The following is a 20,121-nucleotide window of genomic DNA, read 5'->3' as shown; positions in this document are numbered from 1 at the left end:
TCCCTACTGAGGTGTTTATTCAGGTTTTTCCTTTTATTTGGTGAAGAAATAAAGCCACTTGAACTTTATTGCCTCAGGGACCTTACCGATTAATGCTGGTGTAGCCGCTCATCACTTAACCAGCACTTGGTCAACTACAGTGTGGACCTAGTATTATCATTATGAAGCAGTGCTATAGGAGGATTGTGAGGGTAACAAAGGGTGAACCCCACCAACCATAAAGTGACAGCATATCATAGCAATATACGTTAATAATATGAGAAGTGCAGGCGCAGAAGGAGTGACATGTAGATTTAACACTAATTTGTCAAGCCTTGCACTACACAACTAATATGTAATAGTATAAATAATATCTCTTAATATATTAAAAGTACAGTTCCTGGATGGTCATGAGGAAGAAAGAAACATGCAAATTGGACCTTAAGGGTTAACATGAGATCTGGGCTGAAGAGACAACCTCTTACCTGAAAGAGGTTGGTGAGAGGTAAAGCAAAGGTGTCCAGCACTAGTTTAATCTCGGTCCACAGCTCGCTAGACTTGAACTCATGGCGATACCTGTCATAAGGAAAAGCTGTCAGTAGAGGTCATTAAAGGTCAGCAGTGCCAGTGGAAGCTCATCTTCATACCTCTTGAACAGAGAGTGAGCTGTATGCAGGACGCCATTGATGACATGGAAATCACCACTCTGGAATCTGTTCACCATCTCAGTCAGCAGATCCGGCCACTTTTGAGGGAAATCTTCACGCCCAATGATACTGATGGCATCGCTTAGCTACAAGAGAAGCAGGAATGACAGAATGTGACAAAATCTGACACAAGACTAGAAAAACTGCTCAGAACATGAGGAGCTCAGAGATACAGCACCTGCTTCTGGATCTGCTCCGGGCTACTCAACATCAGGTTCACTATGTTGGCTTTAATAGCCACACGGTCAGCTTCACAGATCTTGTTTGGCTCATCCTCAATCTGAACAGAAAGTAGTTACAGTTATAGCCAATGATTGTCCCATCACTACAACAACCGTTGGCCACACCGACAGTCAGTGGCTGTGCCGTCTGGGCAACGCATTGGTTATCTTCACTAATCAGTGTCCAATTACTGTCCATTTATTAAAACAACCAGGCATTGTCTTGCCATTACATCCAGGGCGGTACATTTTAAACAACTGGTGTTAGAGATGCAGTTAAAATACTTAGCTGTCATCCAGGCAGTACATCAAGTGATCAGTGGTAAATTTTAACTAAAGTGGTTAACAGTAAGCAGTGGGGTGAGAGGACAGCACTTACAATCCTCCAGTTCCTCTTGATGTAGTTCTTGAATGTGACTGAGGCGCACACCTTGATGACACTATCCTGGGAGCGCTCCAGCAGGGTCAGAAGCAGCAGTGGGTAGTTCAGATTTGCCTCCACAGATTCCAGATACTTTTCAGCTAGAGACAAAAAGTATATGTTAGGGTTGCACCGAAATTTCGGCCACAGAAAATTAATCGGCCTAATAAGTCCCTTTCGCCATTTTCGGCTGAGTGAATTTTCCGCCGATAATTTCGGGGGGTGTACCTTAACCCCTTCCTGACCCATGACATACATATAAGTTATGGGTCGGGTGAGGGAGCCATCAGCAGCTGACATCTGCCTGTAATGAGGGACACCAGAGATTGCTCCGATGTCAGTCATAAACCACACACGGCAGCCCCCTGCTAATTCTTGTAGCTGGGGGATGCCGTTACTAGCCGACATGCGGCAATCGCCCAGGCCGGCTATTAACCCCTTTGATCGCCGCTGTCAAAGATGACAGCGGCATCTAAAAAGGGACATGTAAATTCTCCCAGGGAAGTACATCCACTGAACAGCCCCTAACACCCCCCCCCCCAAAGTACCAGAGAGGGAGAATAGCTACTTCTGTCAGATGTTTTGCTGGCCTATGCTGTACATACTCCAATGTGATTAAAGGGGTACTCCGGCGCTTAGACATCTTATCCCCTATCCAAAGCATAGGGGATAAGATGCCTGCGGTGGTCCCGCCGCTGGGGAGCCCCGTGATCTTGCAAGCCGCATCCCATTAAGATCAGTCCCCGGAGCGTGTTCGCTCCGGGTCTGATTACTATCGATCACGGGGCCGGAGCATTGTGATGTAAGAGCTCCACCCCCGTGTGACGTCACGGTCCGCCCCCTCAATGCAAGCCTATGGGAGGGGGCGTGACAGCTGTAGGCCGCCCCCCATAGGCTTGCATTGAGGCGGCGGAGTGTGACGTCACACGGGGGTGGAGCGAACACGCTCCGGGGACTGATTTTAACGGGGTGCGATGTGCAAGATCACGGGGGTCCCCAGCGGCAGGACCCCCGCAATCAGGCATCTTATCCCCTATCCTTTGGATAGGGGATAAGATGTCTAAGCGCCAGAGTACCCCTTTAAGGATACAGTAACCCTGGACAAACAAGCAACTCTGATCACAGATCCCCTCCCTACAAGGCGTGCCCTAACCATGTTTTTCCTTTGGGAATCTGTCCGACCTGACATGCCCTAATTATGCCTAAAAAAAATTTTTTTTTTTTTTAACACAGCACACTAAAAAGTATTGTATTTTGATCTACTTGCTTCTCAGCATGATTTCAAAAACAGGTTGTTAGTATACATCTTGATCAAAATGGAGATTTTTATTCTTACCGTAAAATCTTTCTTTGAAGATCCATTGGGGGACACAGACCTTGGGTATATGCTGCTGTCACTAGGAGGCTTGACACTATGATAAGAAAAAAAAAGTCAGCCCCTCCCAGCAGGATATACCCGCCCACAGGCCCCTGAGCCAATCAGTTTTAGTCCCAGAGCAGTAGGAGAGGACTGAAAAGGTAAGAAAAATAAAATATAAATAAATAATTAACTGTCCGAGGAACCGAAGAATAAAAATCAACTGAAACACCCTCAGACGGACAACCAAACCAGGAACACCAGAAAATTGGGTGGGTGCTGTGTCCCCCAATGGATCCGCCAAGAAACAGATTTCACGGTAAGCATAAAAATCTCCTTTTCTTTATCGGTTCCATTGGGGGACACAGACCTTGGGACGTAGCAAAGCAATCCTCAGGGTGGGTAAAAGGATCAAATAAGGAGGTAGGCCGGACCACAGCCACCTGCAACACCTTGCGACCCAGACTAGCAGCAGATGCAAAAGTATGAACCTGGTAGAATTTCGTATAAGTGTGCAAAGACGACCAGGTGGCCGCTTAAACTTTGTGAGGCTGAAGCCCTGTTGCGGAGCGCCCAGGAGGCCACGACAGAATGAGTGGAATGGGCTGAGACCCTAAAGAGTGGAGTCTTCCCCTTGCAGAGATAAGCCTACGAAATAGCTGAGCGGATCCACCGAGAAATGGTGTCCTTTGAAGCTGGTAGTCCTTTACGACGACCTTCCGTAAGAACAAAAAAACTGCTCAGACCACATCCAGTTTATGGAGCAAACGTTCCTTGTGATGAGAAGGAGCCGGACAAAAAGGACGATATCCTCATTGAGAAGAAAGGCGGAAACCACCTTAGGTAAGAAGGACAGAACAGGGAGGAAGAGAAGAAAAAAAAATTGCCCTGGTGGATGATCAGGTAGGGAGAGCGACAGGACAGAGCTGCCAGCTCTGAAACCCTCCTAATAGAAGTGACCGCAATCAGGAACGCCACCTTCCAGGAAAGTAGATGTAGCAGAACGTCTTTGAGAGGTTCAAAGGGAGCACCCTGCAGGGCCCCAAGAACCAAGTTCAGATCCCAAGGGGGAGTAGGCGATCTGTACGGCGGGGCCGCGTGAGCAACCCCCTGAAGAAAAGTCCAGATATGAGGATCAGACGCCAGGGGGTGTTGAAAGAACGGAAAGAGCCGAAACTTGTCCTTTAAGGGAGCCGAGAGCTAAATGATGTTCTAACCCAGACTGCAAAAAGGAAAGAAGTCGAGGGAGAGAGAAAAGTAACCGTGGAAAAATCGTGGGATTCACACCAACTAAAGTAAGACCGACAAACACTGTGGTATATCTTAGCAGAAGAGGGCTTGCGCGCCCTGATCATCGAGCGAACAACCCGGGCCGAAAACCCCCTAGCTCTTTAAACCATTGTCTCAACCGCCATGCCGTCAAATGCAGCAACTGTAAACTGGGATGGCAAAGAAGACCCCTGGGAAAGTCTGGACGGAGTGGGAGGCGAAGTGGCACGTCACCAAGTAGCCGGACCACATCTGCGTACCACGCCCTCCTGGGCCACTCCGGAGCCACAAGAATGACAGGGACGCCCTACCACCTTGAGTTTCCTCAGGACCCTGGGAGGGAGAGGAAGAGGAGGGAAGAGATAGAGTAGGGCAAAGTGAGACCAAGGAATAACCAGGGCGTCCACTGCTAGAGCCAAGGGACCCTGAGACTTCACCACCAAGCGAGGAACCTTGTGGTTGAAGAGCAACGCAAATAGGTCCACGTCCTGAGTGCCCCAGAGATTGCAGATGTGCGCAAAAACTTCTGGATGAAGTGACCACTTGCCTGGGTCAGCGGAGGATCGGCTGAGTACGTCCGCCTCCCAGTTGTCCACACCCGGTATGTGAATCGCTGAGATGGATGGAACCCTGAGTTCTGCCCAAAGAAGAATCTTTGAGACCTCGGCCATCACTGCTGAGCTGCGGGTGCTGCCCTGGCGATTGATGTAAGCCACAGCTGTGGAATTGTCTGCCTGTACACGAACAGGACAGTCCCGGAGAAGGCGCTCCCAATGGAGTAGGCAAAGATAGATTGCCCTGATTTCCAAGATGTTGATTGAGAGAAGGGATTCTTGGGAGAACCAATGGTCCTGGACTGTCCGGTCCCTGAAGACCCCTCCCCAACCGCTGAGACTGGCATCCATCATGATGACTTGCCAGGAGAGAGGCAGAAAGGATCGCCACTGACAAATAGGGGAGTGGAACCACCACAGACGGGAATGACGGGATCTGGGGGGGGGGGGGGGGCAGGATGATCCTGCAATCGAGGGATAGCGGAGATCTGAAGAGGCAGACAATGAAATTGGGCAAAAGGAACGGTTTCCATGGCCGCCAACATCCAGCCCAGGACCTCCAGGCAGAATCGAATGGAAACAGGGATGGGTTTTCCAGAGAATTCCAACTCCGCTCTGGCGGACGCCGTGTCGAACTGGAGTCCCAGGAAGACCAGAGACTGGGAAGGAGTTAGGTTGGACTTGGCCCGATTGGTCATCTAGCCAAACAGAGACAAGGATTGAAGAGTGAGGTGGAGACTCCCGATTCTGGGCCCTGGTTGGAGCCTTGACCAAGCAGTCATCCAGGTAGGGGATCACTGCTGAAACACCCCATGCTCACAAGAGGGCGACCACTGCCGCCAGGACCTTGGAGAAAACCCTCAGAGCAGTGGCCAATCCTAAGGGAAGGGCCACAAACTGAAAATGGCTCTCCGGGACTGCGAAGTGAAGATAACGCTGATGTGATGGAAAAATGTGGAGATAGGCATCTCTGATGTCCACCGAGGAAAGAAACTCCCCCTGATCCATAGACGCCACTACCGAACGAAAGACTCCATACGGAAATGACGGAGAAGAAGATGTCGGTTGAGACACTTCAGGTCCAAGATCGGGCAAATGGAACCCTTTTTTTGGGGACCACAAACAGGTTGGAATAGAAACCTGAAAAATGCTCCCTGGGAGGAACTGGGATAATCACTCCCTGAGCGATGAGGGACCAAAGCACGCCCCGAAAGGCCCTTGCCACCGAAGGGGAACGCGGGGGGCGTGAACGAAAAAAAAGCAGTCCTCCCGAAAGGACGCAAACTATCCGATAGCCGTTGAATATGATAACCAAACAGGCGAGAACCTTTAAAAGGAAGCTCCGTAAGAGATTTATTGGAAGCGGCATCAGCATCCCAGGCTTTGAGCCACATGGAACGATGTAGCGCCACCAGATTACCAGTGGCCAAAGGCTGCACAACAGGCCAACTCCATGGAAGCAGAGCACAAAAAGTCCCCAGCAGCGAGGAGTTGAAGTGCTAAGTCCGCCAGTTCCTCAGTAGGGGACCCAGATAGAATACCCTGTCTGATTTGAGAAGCCCAGATAGAAAGGGCTTTTGACACCAAAGTGGAAGCAATAGCAGAAAGTAATGAAAAACCTGCTGCTTCAAAAGGCAAATTTTGCCAGATTTTCAATTCTCTTATCCGCCGGGTCTTTAAAGGAAGCTGCATCTGCCAAAGGCAGGATAGTGGATTTTGACAGGTGGGAGACAGGTGGATCCACTGATGGAGGGGGATGTCCACTTTGGCAATGAGTTCCTTGGCAAAAAGAAATTGTGCCTGAACCTTTTTAGTACCCTGAAAATGTTTGTCAGGATGTTTCCAGGCAGTTTCCAGGGGGAAGAGGAGCCGGGAGACTAGACCAATGCGATGAAGGGGGCCGGATTAACCTTAGGAGAGCCCTCATTGGTCAGAAATAGTCCCTGAAGCCCACGCACCGCGCTGATAGGAAGGCACAATGCTCACGTTAAAGCACGATAGGACCCAAAGCCCAGCCGGAATAGAGTGGCCGGGTTACGGTCTGGGAGCTCCGTGCATTGCGGCCAGCCTGCAAAGGCCTCCTAATGCCGGTAAGGTACCGGGAGTGAGGCCGGAGAAGGCAGGGGACCACCGAGCTAGCGCAAACTGCGCTGCCGACAATAAAGGAACTCGCCAAAGAGGAGTGGGCACCAAACATGGGGGTCTCCAGAGGTTGAGAATGCCGAAACCTGTAGGAAAAAAAAAAGGGGGGGGGGGGGGGGGGGAGAAGTACTCATCTTTTTTCTAGGAGACTTCCCTCATGAAGTCTTCAGTCAGCTTTTAGTCACCTGCATCATGCCGGCTGAGACAGCCAGACGAGCAGGGGGACCCGGACCCAAAGGTACAACCCCAGGCACTGACCAGTGGCAAGAAGGGGATAACAGTACATGACTCAAACAGTGAACGCTATGATCCTGAGACTCCACCTGAAAAGAGAAAAAGGGAGAAAAAAAAAAATTCTAACTAAACGTCCCTAAACTGAAAAAAATTAAATAAAATTGACCAGGTCTGGAGCTCCAGACCAAGCGTCTGCCTCCTACAGACACTAAGCTAAAACTGATTAGCTCAGGTGCCTGGGAGGGGCTGACAATTTTCTTGTTACCATAGCGTTAAACCTCCTAGTGACAGCAGCATATACCCAAGGTCTGTGTCCCCCAATGGAGCCAATAAAGAAAAGTACAAGCCCACTCGCCACGGCAAGGTGACCTAGTCAGAGTGGGTCCCTAACCTGACACTGGCAGGGAGCAATTGGTAAGTATTCACATTGGTGTGGTTGCACTGCGGCGGTCATTGTTACTGTGATGCTTTGTCTGTGGGGTGGTGTGGCCCGGAGCCAGGGGCTTGGTTGGGCAGCAGTGGGGCTGCCTGGCCACTGGGTCATTCCCCCTGTGGCCTTGGTGTTGTGGAGGCAGTGGTCACCGCCCAGCACTACGCCAATGTTGGGTTAGGGACCCACTCTAAATAGGTGGGCTTGAGGTGGCAAGTGGGCTTGTACTTTTTGATCACAATGTATACTAAAAACCTGTTAGTGTTTGAATTTATGCTGAGAAGCAAGTAGATCAAAATATAAATGGTGGATGTGCGGCTGTGTCTTTTTCTCTATTTTTGTTTTACAATAGTAATAAGCTACTTGAGAGAAAGGGGTGTTACCAGTGATTGCAGGAGTTGTCAGGAAGAGAGCAACTTGACTGTGTAAAAAAAATAAAAAAAAATAACTAAAAATGTGTTCTAGTTGTCTCGTTCATCCCCTATAAGGCTTGTGAATGTTTGCGGATTAAAGGATGGTTATAATGGATTCTCTCCACTGACCACTGGTTTCTCAGTAACAGTTATAAAGCAGCACAATGCAGATATAGTAACATAGTTAATACGGTTAAAGACCAGAGTCTATCAAGTTTAATCTATAATCCGATAGTGTCCCTTATGAGGCTGATGCAAATTGCCCCATACCAGGGGGAATAAATTCCTTACTGACTCAAACATGGCAATAAGAATAAATCCCTGGATGAACTTTCTGTCTCTATAAATCTAGTATCCATAACCTCTTATGTTATTACAGTGGTCCCTCAACATATGATGGCAATTCGTTCCAAACGACCCATCGTTTGTCGAATCCATCATATGTTGAGGGATTCGTGCAATGTAAAGTATAGGAAGTTATACTCACCTGTCCCCGCCGCTCCGGACCGTGTCCTCACCGCTCCGGATGCTGTCCCAGGGGCTCCCGATGCTGCTCCGGGTCCACTTCGGGATCCTCTGGCTTCTTCCGCATCTTCTGCAGGGTACGGGCCTCGCTTTCTGGTGACGGACCCTGGAGAAGATGCGGAAGACGCCGGAGGATCGCGAAGAGGACAATGAGCATCGGGGATAGGTAAGTGAACCTGTCCGGGATGCTTAAACTGCTATCCGACAGCAGCTTAAGCATTTTGCGCTGTCGGAGAGCAGTTAATGCGATGGCCCCGACATATAAAAGCATCGTATGTCGATGCTGACAAAGACATGCGATGGCCTCTGAGAGGCCATCGTATGTCGATTTGATCATATGTCGGGGGGTTACTGTACTTTCCAGAATTGTCTCCAGGTCTCTTTTGGACTGAGCTCACAATGACCACTTCCTCTGGCAGAGAGTTCCATAGTGTCACTGCTCTAAGAGTAAAGAACCCTGTCTGCACTGGTGTGGAAACTAGGGATGTCCCGATACCAATACTGGTATCGGTATCAGGGCCGATACTAGCCATTTGCATGGTATCGGGGACTCGTTTAATGTCGCCGATACCATACCCGATACCTGCTGCCACTCTTCTGACCCGTTCTTCTGTCCTCCTGTCCGTATCATAGTGTTCCATGGAGGAGCACGTGACACACATGTCACTCCACCTCCTCCCCTGCGCCCAGCGTAATGCTACGGATGAAGCAAAGTAACGTATATGTCACATGCTCCTCCATAGGACGCAATGATGCGGACCAGAGGACGGGAGAACGGGGCAGTGGAGCGGCTGCACCAGCACCCGACAGGTGAGAGGAGGGGGGGGGGGGCTGCTGCTGTTTAAATGGGGCCCCACTGTCACCATGTGTACATAGGTCTCGCCGCCAATGCAAATTCCCTGTTCTGTCCAATGGAGAAGAGAGAGATCTTGGCTCATACTACAGCAGCCGCTTCCATTGTACACAACAAAGAACCCACATATACGGTAACCAGCGGAAGAAACCAGGTCACCCTGGTGTCAGATTCCCTTTCAAATAAAAGTACTCGTACTTGGCATCGGCAAGTACCAGAATTAAAGTATGGGTACTTAAAAAAAATGGTATCGGGACATCCTTAGTAGAAACCTTTATACATCGAGTGCAGTACTAGGTACAAATAGATCATGGGAGAAATTTCTGTTTTATCCCCAGATATATTTATACATAGTTATAAAAACACCCCTAGGCTGTCCTATTCCATGTATTACTCTGGTTACCCATCTTTAACCCCTGAGCAGCCGGGCAGCTTTCACTTTCGGTTTAGACGCGGCGTTCAACTTTGAACGCAGCGTCTAAAGGGTTAATAGCGCGCGGCACCGCGATCGTTGCCGCGCGCTATAAGCCCCGGGTCCCGGCATCAGATACATGCCGGGACCGACCCGATATGACGCGGGGTCACCGCGTGACCCCGCGTTGTATGGCGGGAGCCGGCCAAGGACGTAAATATACGTCCTTGGTCGTTAAGGGGTTAAAGGAGAACTCCGGAATAGGAAAATTATCGTCCATACTGCCGGCAGTAAAGAAAAATAAACAGGCCTCCGTCGCGATCCTCTTCCTGGTTGCCAGTGGTCGGTGAGTCATACTGCACTCAGCCAATCACCGGCGATGATTATGTTTTTTTATATAGGAAAAGGGGGTGATTTGAACTTTCAATATGACAGGGTGTGTCTCTTACTTTTATTAAACTTTTTTTTTTTTTTTTTTTTTTTTGACACTATAAATTCCCCACGGGGCTTTTAGGAGGAAGCATTGGATTCCTCATTCAGATCAATGCAGTTCTATTCAACTCCATTGATCTGTGTGTTCTGCGCTCCATTGATAAAGCCTGGTCCAGCAAGACTCCATCAATGACAGAACCATGGCCCCTAAGGAAGTAGAGGTAAGCCCTCCTGCTACCTCTACAGTGGATTTTTTAGGCGCCACTTTACTTCTCAAATTATATCTACCTGGCCGGCGCACTGCAGGGTCAGGGTCCAGCGTTTTTCTCAGGTATTCTGTCAGGCCTTGCAGGTTGGCATCACTTAACTCCATGGTGATAAAACCTAAAAAATAAAAAGGAAAGATCAGACACCATGTGAAAGGGTGAAACCTACGAATGTGACGATAAAGGCATGCACATCTCATTACAGCTGAGAAACTGTCCCTGTAACCATATATTATATGGAGCAGACACCAAGTGCGGCACTCCTGGCTGGTCAATGGGAAATGTATACCAGATGGAAAGGCCAGCAGGGGTAATGAGTGGTGGGTAAAATGTATAGATCAGAGTAACATTCTGCAAGATACTGAGGTTCTGACTCACCTTCACTAGTGATCTGTTTGCTTCCTTATCCTGCTGAAACCTTTGTGGTAAAACTATCACCTGTAAGTAATGCAAACCTCATAAGAATCTGCAATCGGACAATGACAGTTTCATTTCCAGCACAACCTTTACAGCAGTGTTTCCCAACCAGGGTGCCTGCAGCAGCTGCAAAACTACAACTCCCAGAGGCTGGAGGCACCCTGGTTGGGAAACACTGCTCTACAGACACCATAGTGAGAACCCCTGGGGAAGACTCCAAACCTGATTGTGCAGACCCCTATGGTGCCCTATAAATACCAGGAGTCAAGATCAAGGAGCTACCCACAGAAACTTCTGAACTCTACCTGTCCTGACCCCAATGCTATGTGTGCCAGCAGCACTTTTCTACTGCGTTACCCTCCCAAGATGACCACTTTGTTTTCTCCTGAAGTTGTAATAACACGGGCAGCTCCAGCACATGCCCTGGTCTGTATACAAGTGTATCACTCATCAGTATTAATTAGGCTTGGTTCACATCACGTTTTTCCCCCATACAGGAGCGCATACGGCTGGGGGGAGCTAAAAACTTGCGCTCCCGTATCCCGGCCGTATGTAATTCATTTCAATGAGCCGACCGGTGCTCATTTTTCCCCGTATGCGGTCTTCTACCGGACCTAAAACAGTGGTTGACTATGGTTTTAGGTCCGGTAGAAAACCGGTAGAAAAATTAGCCGACCGGAGTCGGCTCATTGAAATTAATTACATACCGGGCGCATACGGGAGCACAAGTTTTTAGCCCCCCCCCCCCCCCCCAGCAGTATGTGGGCACGTATGGGGAAAAACGCGATGTGAACCCAACCTTAGGTTGGGTTCACACCACGTTTTTTGCAATACAGTTCCCGTATACGTTTTCAATTCGAAACCCGTGTGCATTGACTCTCCATTGAAAACCATATGCCAAACGATGCATCCGGTTTTGTCCATTTTTATCCCGTACTGCAGTGACCGCTCAGGACGCCGCAGGAGCCAGAAGTAGCGCAGACCCCGGGAACAGGTAAATACAACACTGGGGATGGGGGAGGCAATGGGGCAGCGGCGGTGGTTGGACTCAGGACCAGCAGGGGGAGAGAAGCGGGTGGGTGCGGGGCCAGAGACAGTTTATCAGGGTATACCCGCACACACACATTTTACAAAGGATATTAGGGGGGGGGGGGGGGAAATAGCCGATAACTTATACCAGAATATCGGTATAAGTTATTGGCTGTCGACCTGAAAGTTCACAGGTTATCGGTATCGGCCCTAAAAAAAAAAAAAAAAAAAAAAAAATCAATATTGGCCAATACCTAGTTCATATGGTTCCATACGGTTTTAAACTTTACACATGCTCAGTGCACCTTGAAAGTTTTTTTCTTGGAATTTCAATCAAACAAGTAAAACTTTATTCATAATGGAGTGAAAAGTTAAAAACTTTTTTCTTCAAAAAAAAATTAAAAAATTAAACCGAACTGTATACGGGATACAATTTGTACACAAGTTTTGATACAGTTTAGTCCAGTTTTGAGGAACCTGTTATGCATCAAAAAAAACTGATACAGGAACTGTACTGCAAAAACATGGTGTGAACACAGCAAGCTGCATGCTACAGTGTGCCACATAGTCTGGAGCCTGGTCGTACTCTAGAATTCACTATTACCCCCAGACAATGCAGTAGCCTCCTGAACACTTATCTCTGTTGGGTCATCACAATACATTCTACACTACAGGACTTCACACCTGGGGGACTCACGAACATTGGCAATCCAGCTACCGGCCTCTGCCATGCCACACATCAGACAGGGAAATAACCAAATGCCCATGATAGTGAGAGGGTGACCATGACGGGCAGAGGAGGGGAGGGGGTATGTGCTCTCACTTACTAGACAAGGTCTGAACCCCCCCACACTATATACAGATGTGACCCCACAGTCCGCTTCTCCTGCAGGAAACCTCTGGAGCCTCCATGTGAAGCCTCAGTCGCAGCCAAGCAAACCCCAATGAGATGCTCCAAAAGGGAGGACAGGGAGCCAGCCGCCACCAATGACAGCCAGGGGGCGGAGCCTAGCATAGTTTGGTTGCCAGTCACTGTTAAGTTAACCCCTTGTGGGGCTGCTCCAGTCTATAACTATTCGGCACAGGGAAGAGGAGCAATGCTACAACTAGGGCAGCCTGAGTTCCTCCAGCTGTTGCAAAACTACAACACCCAGCATGCCCATACAGCCGAAGGCTATCCAGGTATGCTGGAAGTTGTACTTTTACAACAGCTGGAGGTACCCTGGCTGGGAAACACTGAGCTAGTCACAGCAATTGCTCCATCTTCTGAACCCACATGTGAACATGGCCTGACACCCATAGGACTGAAATGCAAAATGCGCCTTAAATACGTCTTAAAATACCAGAACACAGGAGGCACACTCCGCTGCTTAGTTCAGGCTAGAACTCTCAGTATACATACACATTTATATATATACACACACGCATGCATCTATGGAAGGAGATTACCCCCCCGGGCACGGAGAGTTAGTGGTGCAGGCCGTGACTTCGCAGTATCCATATGATGGGGCTGGTATAGAGGTAAGGCCGGACTCTCACACACACGCCATAGCAGACATCCAGCGATAGCAAGGCCTCACACCACGCTGCCGCCCTCACCTAATCACAGGCTCCGCTCTCAGGCCCCGGCGCGGCCGCCTCAGCACCTCACATTCAAACTCCGGCAAAATGGCGCGCCGGCCTTACTGCGCATGTCCGAGATCACGCCTCCTTCCTGCGCACACCCACCGCCAGTGCGCGTTCTCAGAATGCGCCTTATCCCCACGAGAGCGCCCACCTCCACTGCGCATGTCAAAAGTCTGCTCGCTGGATCTTATGTCACCCCCTCGGATGTGTCTGCGTGAGGAGAATGCGCGGTCTCCTGAATCATGATGATGATGATTTTACTTCACATATCATGTGTGTTCATATACAGATATATATATATATAGATATAGATATATATAGATGATATAGATATATGTGTGTGTGGTGAGGGTGTGATAAGCCGCATTGGTCATATTCAAATTCGTGATATTTCGTCCTATATTCGCATATTTCACGTGTTCGTTATATTCACATATGTGAATAGTTGCATATTCGCGTATTCAAGGAAGAAAACAGTGAGGGGGGGGGGGGGGGTTTACTATTGGTTGCTAGGGATGTTGTTGATAACCTCTGACAAGTGTATTTGTATTATTCTAATTGGCCCACAAGTGAAAAGAAGGAATATGCGAATGTTTACATGTGATATCCTGGGGGAGTAGGGTATATGGGGTGTAGCTGTGCGGTGACTGATGGGTGTCTGGTTAACCCTTGCTATTCGTGATGCCAGGGTGAGGGCTCCTCTGTAATGCTTGTCCTACCGCCACCCTTCCCAAGAACGATAGGGAGGTAGAGAATAATTGAATGTCCACCGGAGAGTTTGCTGAAAACAGTTTGAAATTTACTGAAGATTTTATGCAAGCTTCATAACCTAAACAGTCTCTATACATGCAAATTCTCTTGGAGATTGACAAAGGTTGGGACCTTGAGCAATTTAGAGTCTTTAGGATGATATGCGCTGTTCCACTGGATTTAGGGGATTTAGTTGCGGTCCAGTAGTCATGCTAGCTTTAGCTGGGATTAGTTTAGAACTCACGGTTTAGTTCAGCTGAGGCCGGTAGGTTTTCTGGCCTAGCGTGTCTTTGAAAGTTGCACAGATCCGTCCTGCTAGTCTGGCATCCACGAGAGCAGCAACCCAAGAGAGCAATTAATTGGCTACAGCTCCTTTATATGGGCAGGGGCTGGACTAGAGCTAATTGGTCCAATACTTCTGTCAATCACCATTACAAAGAGTTATGGGTAGCATGTGAGGAATTAACATAGTCACATGACCGAAGGTCCTGTGATGCTAACAAGGTAAGTATACTATATATTATCTTAAATACACACATTATTAAATATACAGTATACACATATAAACACTATAGAATTAGAGTAGAAGGAGGCGACTAGGGGCTGTCCCACCTGGGGGACCCTACCTGAGCATAGTAACTCTGACTTTGGGGACCACCACACCACGGTACTGGGACACCACACACATGCGCATATGCGGAAAAACGAATATTAAAAATGTTGAATACATAGCGGATATATTTGCAATATTCGCGAATTTGCGATAAAAATGTGAAATGCGAATATTCACGCCAAACACTAATGTTGAGAGCAGATGTTGTTACCATAAGGGCAGATGGCACTAACTCCTTGTGTTCGTGACGCCAGAGCGTGGTTTAACCTCTTCACCATCCAAAGGTATACCACGGGATCCTGGGCTAGGCGTGGAGGCAAATAATGACTCCAATGCCAAGTTATGGAACAACGACAGCTTTACTGAGATAGGTGTAATCATCTTAAAGGAGTAGTCCAGTGCTGAAAAACGTCTCCCCCTATCCTAAGCATAGGGGATAAGTTTCAGATCCGACTGCTGAGCCCCCCCGCTAGCTCCTGTACTCACTGATAACGGGTGTCAACCACCTCACGACCGCGGCCGACACGCCCCCTCAATACCGGCTCTGCCATAGAGTTGTATTGAGGGGGCGTTTCAGACGCCGCTTTGTGCGGTGGTCAACGCGCCCCCTTCCCGCGGGCTGCCGGAGCCCCGTACAGGAGACCCCCCACAATCTGAAACATGCCCTATCCTTAGGATAGGGGATACGTTTTTCAGCACTGGACTTCTCCTTTAACAGCTCAGTTAAGCCCAAGGAGGTGACCAGTGACTTCAGATACCTTAGGGCTCGTTGAGACTCGTAGTGGATTTGGACAATTTGCTGCAGGACCACACTGACTGTATACAGACTGTTTTTGAATGACTTGACTAGAATGACTTCACAGACTTCACCCCGTATGCAGCTTACCAGATTTTGATGTTCACCCGTGGGGTACTGGATTAGTGGAAGCATGGCTGCATGGTAGACTTTAGGCCTCCTCAGGACACCAGACACTCTGGATTTTACTTCACTGCACTCAGTAGAGAAGAGCAAAAAAGACTGAACTAGCTCCTCCCAGGGTTTATATGGGGGAGACTCTGGAGGGGTCCCCTAGGCCACTCTATAAGTCACCTGATCACTGGTACCTTCCCTGGTTACAACACATGACAACAGTATTTAAAGGTACATAACAATATATACACGCATTGCATTAGTTAACATAGGCACTTAGTACTATTTATGGAACATAAGTGAAGCGGGGGGGGGGGGGGGGTAGCAGGGGTCACTGAAATAGAGTCTTCCTGACAGGGCAGCAGCGGAACAGGGCTGCAACTCCTGTACTGGGCCACTATATATATGTATTTATGTATATATGGTGTGACAGTGACAGGAATGGTGGTCAGGGAGCATTACGTTTTCCACACTACCTGTGGTATGTGTAATAGTGAATATCTCATCCAGGTAAAGCAGGGTGACGTATGAAGAAAATCCTCCACAAAGCATAGTTTCCCTTACATCCTAACCAGCGGCACAGATGGGGTATTCCGCACCTGTGGACTGCATAGGACTGGTGGAAATTTAATTGACACTTACCCCTTAATAAAGATTGAAGACCCTCCCACCTCTCCAATAAAGAGGGGAATCACCCTCAGCCCCCTGTGTTTTTTTTTTCTGTCCACCGGACAGGCAGACTGGTGGTGATCCCCCAGTTTTTTCTTCTGCATTCCTTTTTTGTTCACTTTTTGAAAACTCTTTTTCGTTTGGCAAGCTGCCCTTTTTTCTCTTATCCATACCTCCCAACCGTCCTGGATCTGGTGCGACATCCTTCTGGGGTGACGTCCCGCTGTCCTGTAACGGCCCCCACATGTCCTGCATTTAAAAAGTACCTGCCACCATCTGAGCTGCTGTCATTTACCTCCTGGTATGTTGCCCTCCTCATTACCTGCTCCCCAATGCTTTTCTGATTTTCGCCATGTATTTCATGGGTAATCTTTTTCTGAAGCTTGCTCACTGCTTGGGCTGTTTCTTGGGCTGAAGTGGGCGTTACACGGCAGGCGTGACATCAGCTGAAGCCTGCCGAGTAAAACTTCCATCCTTCCATTCCCTGTTCAGCGCAGCTGGCATCTAGAAGTGAGTGATGTCGGGCACATATGGCACGATGGAGGTGATTCGCCCTGCACAGTGCACAGTGCTCGCTTCTGCCGGTCTGATTGACAAACAGGGAGCTGTGCTGTGCTTTTCTGTGTCCCGGCTGCACTGACAGTTCGGACTCATGCCAGGCTGGCATGAGTCCGAACTCTATGAGCCTGGACATGTAGGGACACCACTAGTGGTAAGTTATTAAAAGTAAAAAAAAAAAAAAAATATATAAAGATACATTTTTGTTAATCACATGTTATTAGAAAGTTGTTTCTAATACAGTGATTAACAAAATATAAGACGTTTTTGTGATGATAGGTACTCTTTAACTGTAAATGTCTCCGAATGAGGTGTCTACAGTTAAATGTGCCACTGGGTGGGAAGTTTGAGCCATTGGCTCCTCACCCTGTCAGTCACTCTTGTGTCTGTGGCTACAGTGAGCCAAGCAGACACAAGAGGCTTAATCCTTCATCTGCGCTCTGGCGTGATGTCATCAGACACCGGAGCGCAGAGGAAAGAAGATGCATCCCACAGGGGAAGAAGACCAGCAGCAGGTAAGTATGCCATGGGAAGGGGGCGGGGCTAGGGAACTGCTGCCTAACTATTTGGGGGGGGGGGCTGCTACCTAGCTATTGCGGGGGAACTGCTGCCTTTCTAATGTGGAGGACTGCTGCATAGCTAATGTGGGGGGAACTGCTGCCTACCTAATGTGGGGAACTGCTGCCTACCTAATTCCAGGAACTGCTGCCTACTTAATGTGGAGGGCTGCTGACTACCTAATGAGGAGGGCTGTTGCCTAGCTAATGTGGGGGGCTGCTGCCTAGCTAATGTGGGGGGCTGCTGCCTAGCTAATGTGGGAAACTGCTGCCTACCTAATGTGTAGGACTTCTGCCTAGCTAATTTGGGGGACTTCTTCCTACCTAATATGGGGAACTATCTACTACATTCTTGCCTAGCTAAGATGGGGACTAACTACAAACCTAATAGGTGGCTACCTACTACCTATATAGTTTATATTGGGGTTTTCATACAGGGGACAGCTATCTGGGGGATTTACCTACAGGGGCAACTATCTCTGGTTGGGCCCTACCTACTTGGGACACCTATGTAATGGGGGAAACTACCTGAAGGACCTAACTACCTATTGCGGGAGACCTACTGACTCTTCCCGAACCAAGGGGGCATTATTACGGTTTTGGGCATTATAGATGCTGGAAAAGTGCGGAGCCTGAAATGTTTGTCTGGCAGGTTCTGCAGTTGTGGCTGGAAGAAATCATGACGGTCTGGGACAGAGGGAGAAGAAAAAGGAAAGTGAACGACATCACCTGATATAAGTGTATGTAATAAACTTTATGGTCAGTAGTGGTAATGATGGTAGTTGTAGTCAGTCACCTGATATAACTGTATGTAATCACTTATATAGTCTGTAGTGGTAATGATGGGGGTTGTTGTCAGTCTTCTGATATAACTGTATGTAATCACTTATATTGTCTGTAGTGGTAATGATGGGGTTGTTGTCAGTCTGTCACCTGTGTATCGGAGGTCCTCCTAAACTTAGGTGACAGACTGACTTTATTGCTGTTAAAGAAGTATTCTTATTCTGCATGTGCAGGCGTGGATAAGGGGTGTGGCTGATGTTGTGGTCAGGGGTGTGGCTGGGGGCAAGGTAAAGGTGCGTGGCTTATCCCTCTTTGCAAAAGTTGGGAGGTATGTTTGTCCATTATAATCTTTACTATATGGTTTTATCTTGCAGAGGAGTTGCTGGGGAGGTCTTCTCTGGCATCCGTTTCTGTTAGTTATATATATATATATATATATATTAATGCAATTATTCATATATATTGTGGTAGTGGCTGCAATGTCTGGTTGCAGTTTTCTTGGGTCTGTCAGCCAATCTTCTACCCTGGAAGCCATTTAAACACTGACTGAGCCTGCGGTCGACCTCCTAGAGCAGCCGTACTGTTGATCTTGTATCTCAGTACTGCTTTCTTCTTGAAGCCAACCTATTCCACTATAGTGTTATTTGTGGTATTGCTTTACGCTTTACTACTTTCCTGTGCTAATTATCTAGCTTGTTTTTTGTCTGGCATGTTCTATTTTGTTGCTGTCGTAGCGTTGTTTCGCTTAACTGGGGAAAAACTTATTTTGTCTACCTCCTTTCTTTTTACCTTCTTATGGTTTCAACAGTTTATTCTGTTTCTCCTAGCAGCCATGTCTTTTACGGGGGACGGCACATGAGATATGTCATTCAGGAAGAGCACTTCCAAGTGGAAACATCTGCAGTGCCATGACTGCCAGATCGCCCTCGAAGACAACTATCAGTTTAGCCTGTGCAAGTACCAAAGGTAGACATGGCCATTTCTAAGCTGTCCAAAAGAACAGTAGTGCCTGCAGATGATGGCTAAAGTCTGCAGGATCCTAAGGACACGACAGCCAACTGCGCATTTAGGCGCACATACTCGGCCGATTTGGCTTCTGCTTCGGTTGCCATTTCTTCCACAGAAGTTGCTAACTTCCATAAAGAGTACATGTCACCAAATAAAACTTTTAATATAGTGTTCCTTGTGTAATTAGCAGACACTTTCCCATTCACTTGCTTTTAAAATAATCAACATAAATATGTTTAAAATGTAATAGAAAAAACGGAAACTAGGTGGCTCTGTTTTGTTCCCTGCCACAATAAATACAGTGAGTATGGTCTCCTCCTTGCCTGGCAGGAGTCCGAACTCAGGAAGTGTGTCTCTATGCACTGAGCTTGATTGAAAGGTGCACAGAGCCTCATTGAAAGCTGAAAAGAGCCTCACTGAAAGATGCACAGAGCTTGAGGTCTTCTATTCATCACAGCACTGCAACCATGTGAGGGAGGAAGTGGTCCCCCAGCAGGCTTCAGTGATGTTGTGCCTGCTGGGAAATGCCCACTTTCTCCTGCTGGGAGATTGCACTATATGAGTGTCACGATTCGGCAGGCTGGAGGTGGATCCTCTGTGCCAGAGAGGGATTGGCGTGGACCGTGTCGGTGGACCGGTTCTAAGTTGCTACTGGTATTCACCAGAGCCCGCCGCAAAGCGGGATGGTCTTGCAGCGGCGGTAGCAACCAGGTCGTATCCACTGGCAACGGCTCAACCTCTCTGACTGCTGAGATAAGCGCGGTACAAGGGAGTAGACAAGAGCAAGGTCAGATGTAGCAGAAGGTCGGGGCAGGCGGCAAGGTTCGTAGTCAATGGTTATAGCAGAAGGTCAGGAACACAGTAGTGGTAAACACAGAGTAGCTTTCTCTAGGCACAAGGCAACAAGATCCGGCAAGGGAGTGCAGGGGAAGTGAGGTATAAGTAGGGAGTGCACAGGTGGAAACTAATCAGGGAGATTGGGCCAG

The 20,121-nt window shown here is 48.3% G+C and overlaps 1 protein-coding gene and 1 long non-coding RNA gene across 5 annotated transcripts in view; one reads left to right on the top strand and one right to left on the bottom strand.

The window, feature by feature from the left end:
• CSE1L (chromosome segregation 1 like) overlaps positions 1 to 13,380 on the bottom strand; it is a 40,662-nt gene extending 27,282 nt beyond the window's left edge. The window contains exons 1-7 of one of the 3 annotated variants that reach the window (XM_056548871.1): positions 13,261 to 13,340; positions 10,594 to 10,653; positions 10,238 to 10,333; positions 1,287 to 1,429; positions 865 to 966; positions 627 to 772; positions 465 to 555 (exon numbers count right to left, since the gene is read on the bottom strand). In XM_056548871.1, coding sequence (XP_056404846.1) covers positions 465 to 555; positions 627 to 772; positions 865 to 966; positions 1,287 to 1,429; positions 10,238 to 10,322 — 567 coding nt within the window. In that variant the 5' untranslated portion in view covers positions 10,323 to 10,333; positions 10,594 to 10,653; positions 13,261 to 13,340. Of the gene's footprint in view, positions 1 to 464; positions 556 to 626; positions 773 to 864; positions 967 to 1,286; positions 1,430 to 10,237; positions 10,334 to 10,593; positions 10,654 to 12,488; positions 12,597 to 13,260 lie in introns of those variants that run through there. The other 2 variants (XM_056548872.1, XM_056548873.1) reach the window with 2 other exon arrangements.
• A 43-nt stretch (positions 13,381 to 13,423) lies between these two features.
• On the top strand, positions 13,424 to 19,304 carry LOC130296863 (uncharacterized). 2 transcript variants are annotated; one of them, XR_008849315.1, is made up of 2 exons: positions 13,424 to 13,560; positions 18,958 to 19,304. It is a non-coding gene; the product is annotated as an uncharacterized LOC130296863 (long non-coding RNA). The 2 variants fall into 2 exon arrangements; XR_008849314.1 differs by having other exon boundaries at positions 18,955 to 19,304.
• The last annotated feature ends 817 nt before the right edge of the window (positions 19,305 to 20,121 follow it).

Source organism: Hyla sarda, chromosome 12 (genome assembly GCF_029499605.1).
Source record: "Hyla sarda isolate aHylSar1 chromosome 12, aHylSar1.hap1, whole genome shotgun sequence".
NCBI classification, from domain to species: Eukaryota; Metazoa; Chordata; class Amphibia; order Anura; family Hylidae; genus Hyla; species Hyla sarda.
The sequence above is the reverse complement of the archived record's forward strand: the minus strand, read 5'-3'. Positions and strand labels throughout refer to the sequence as shown.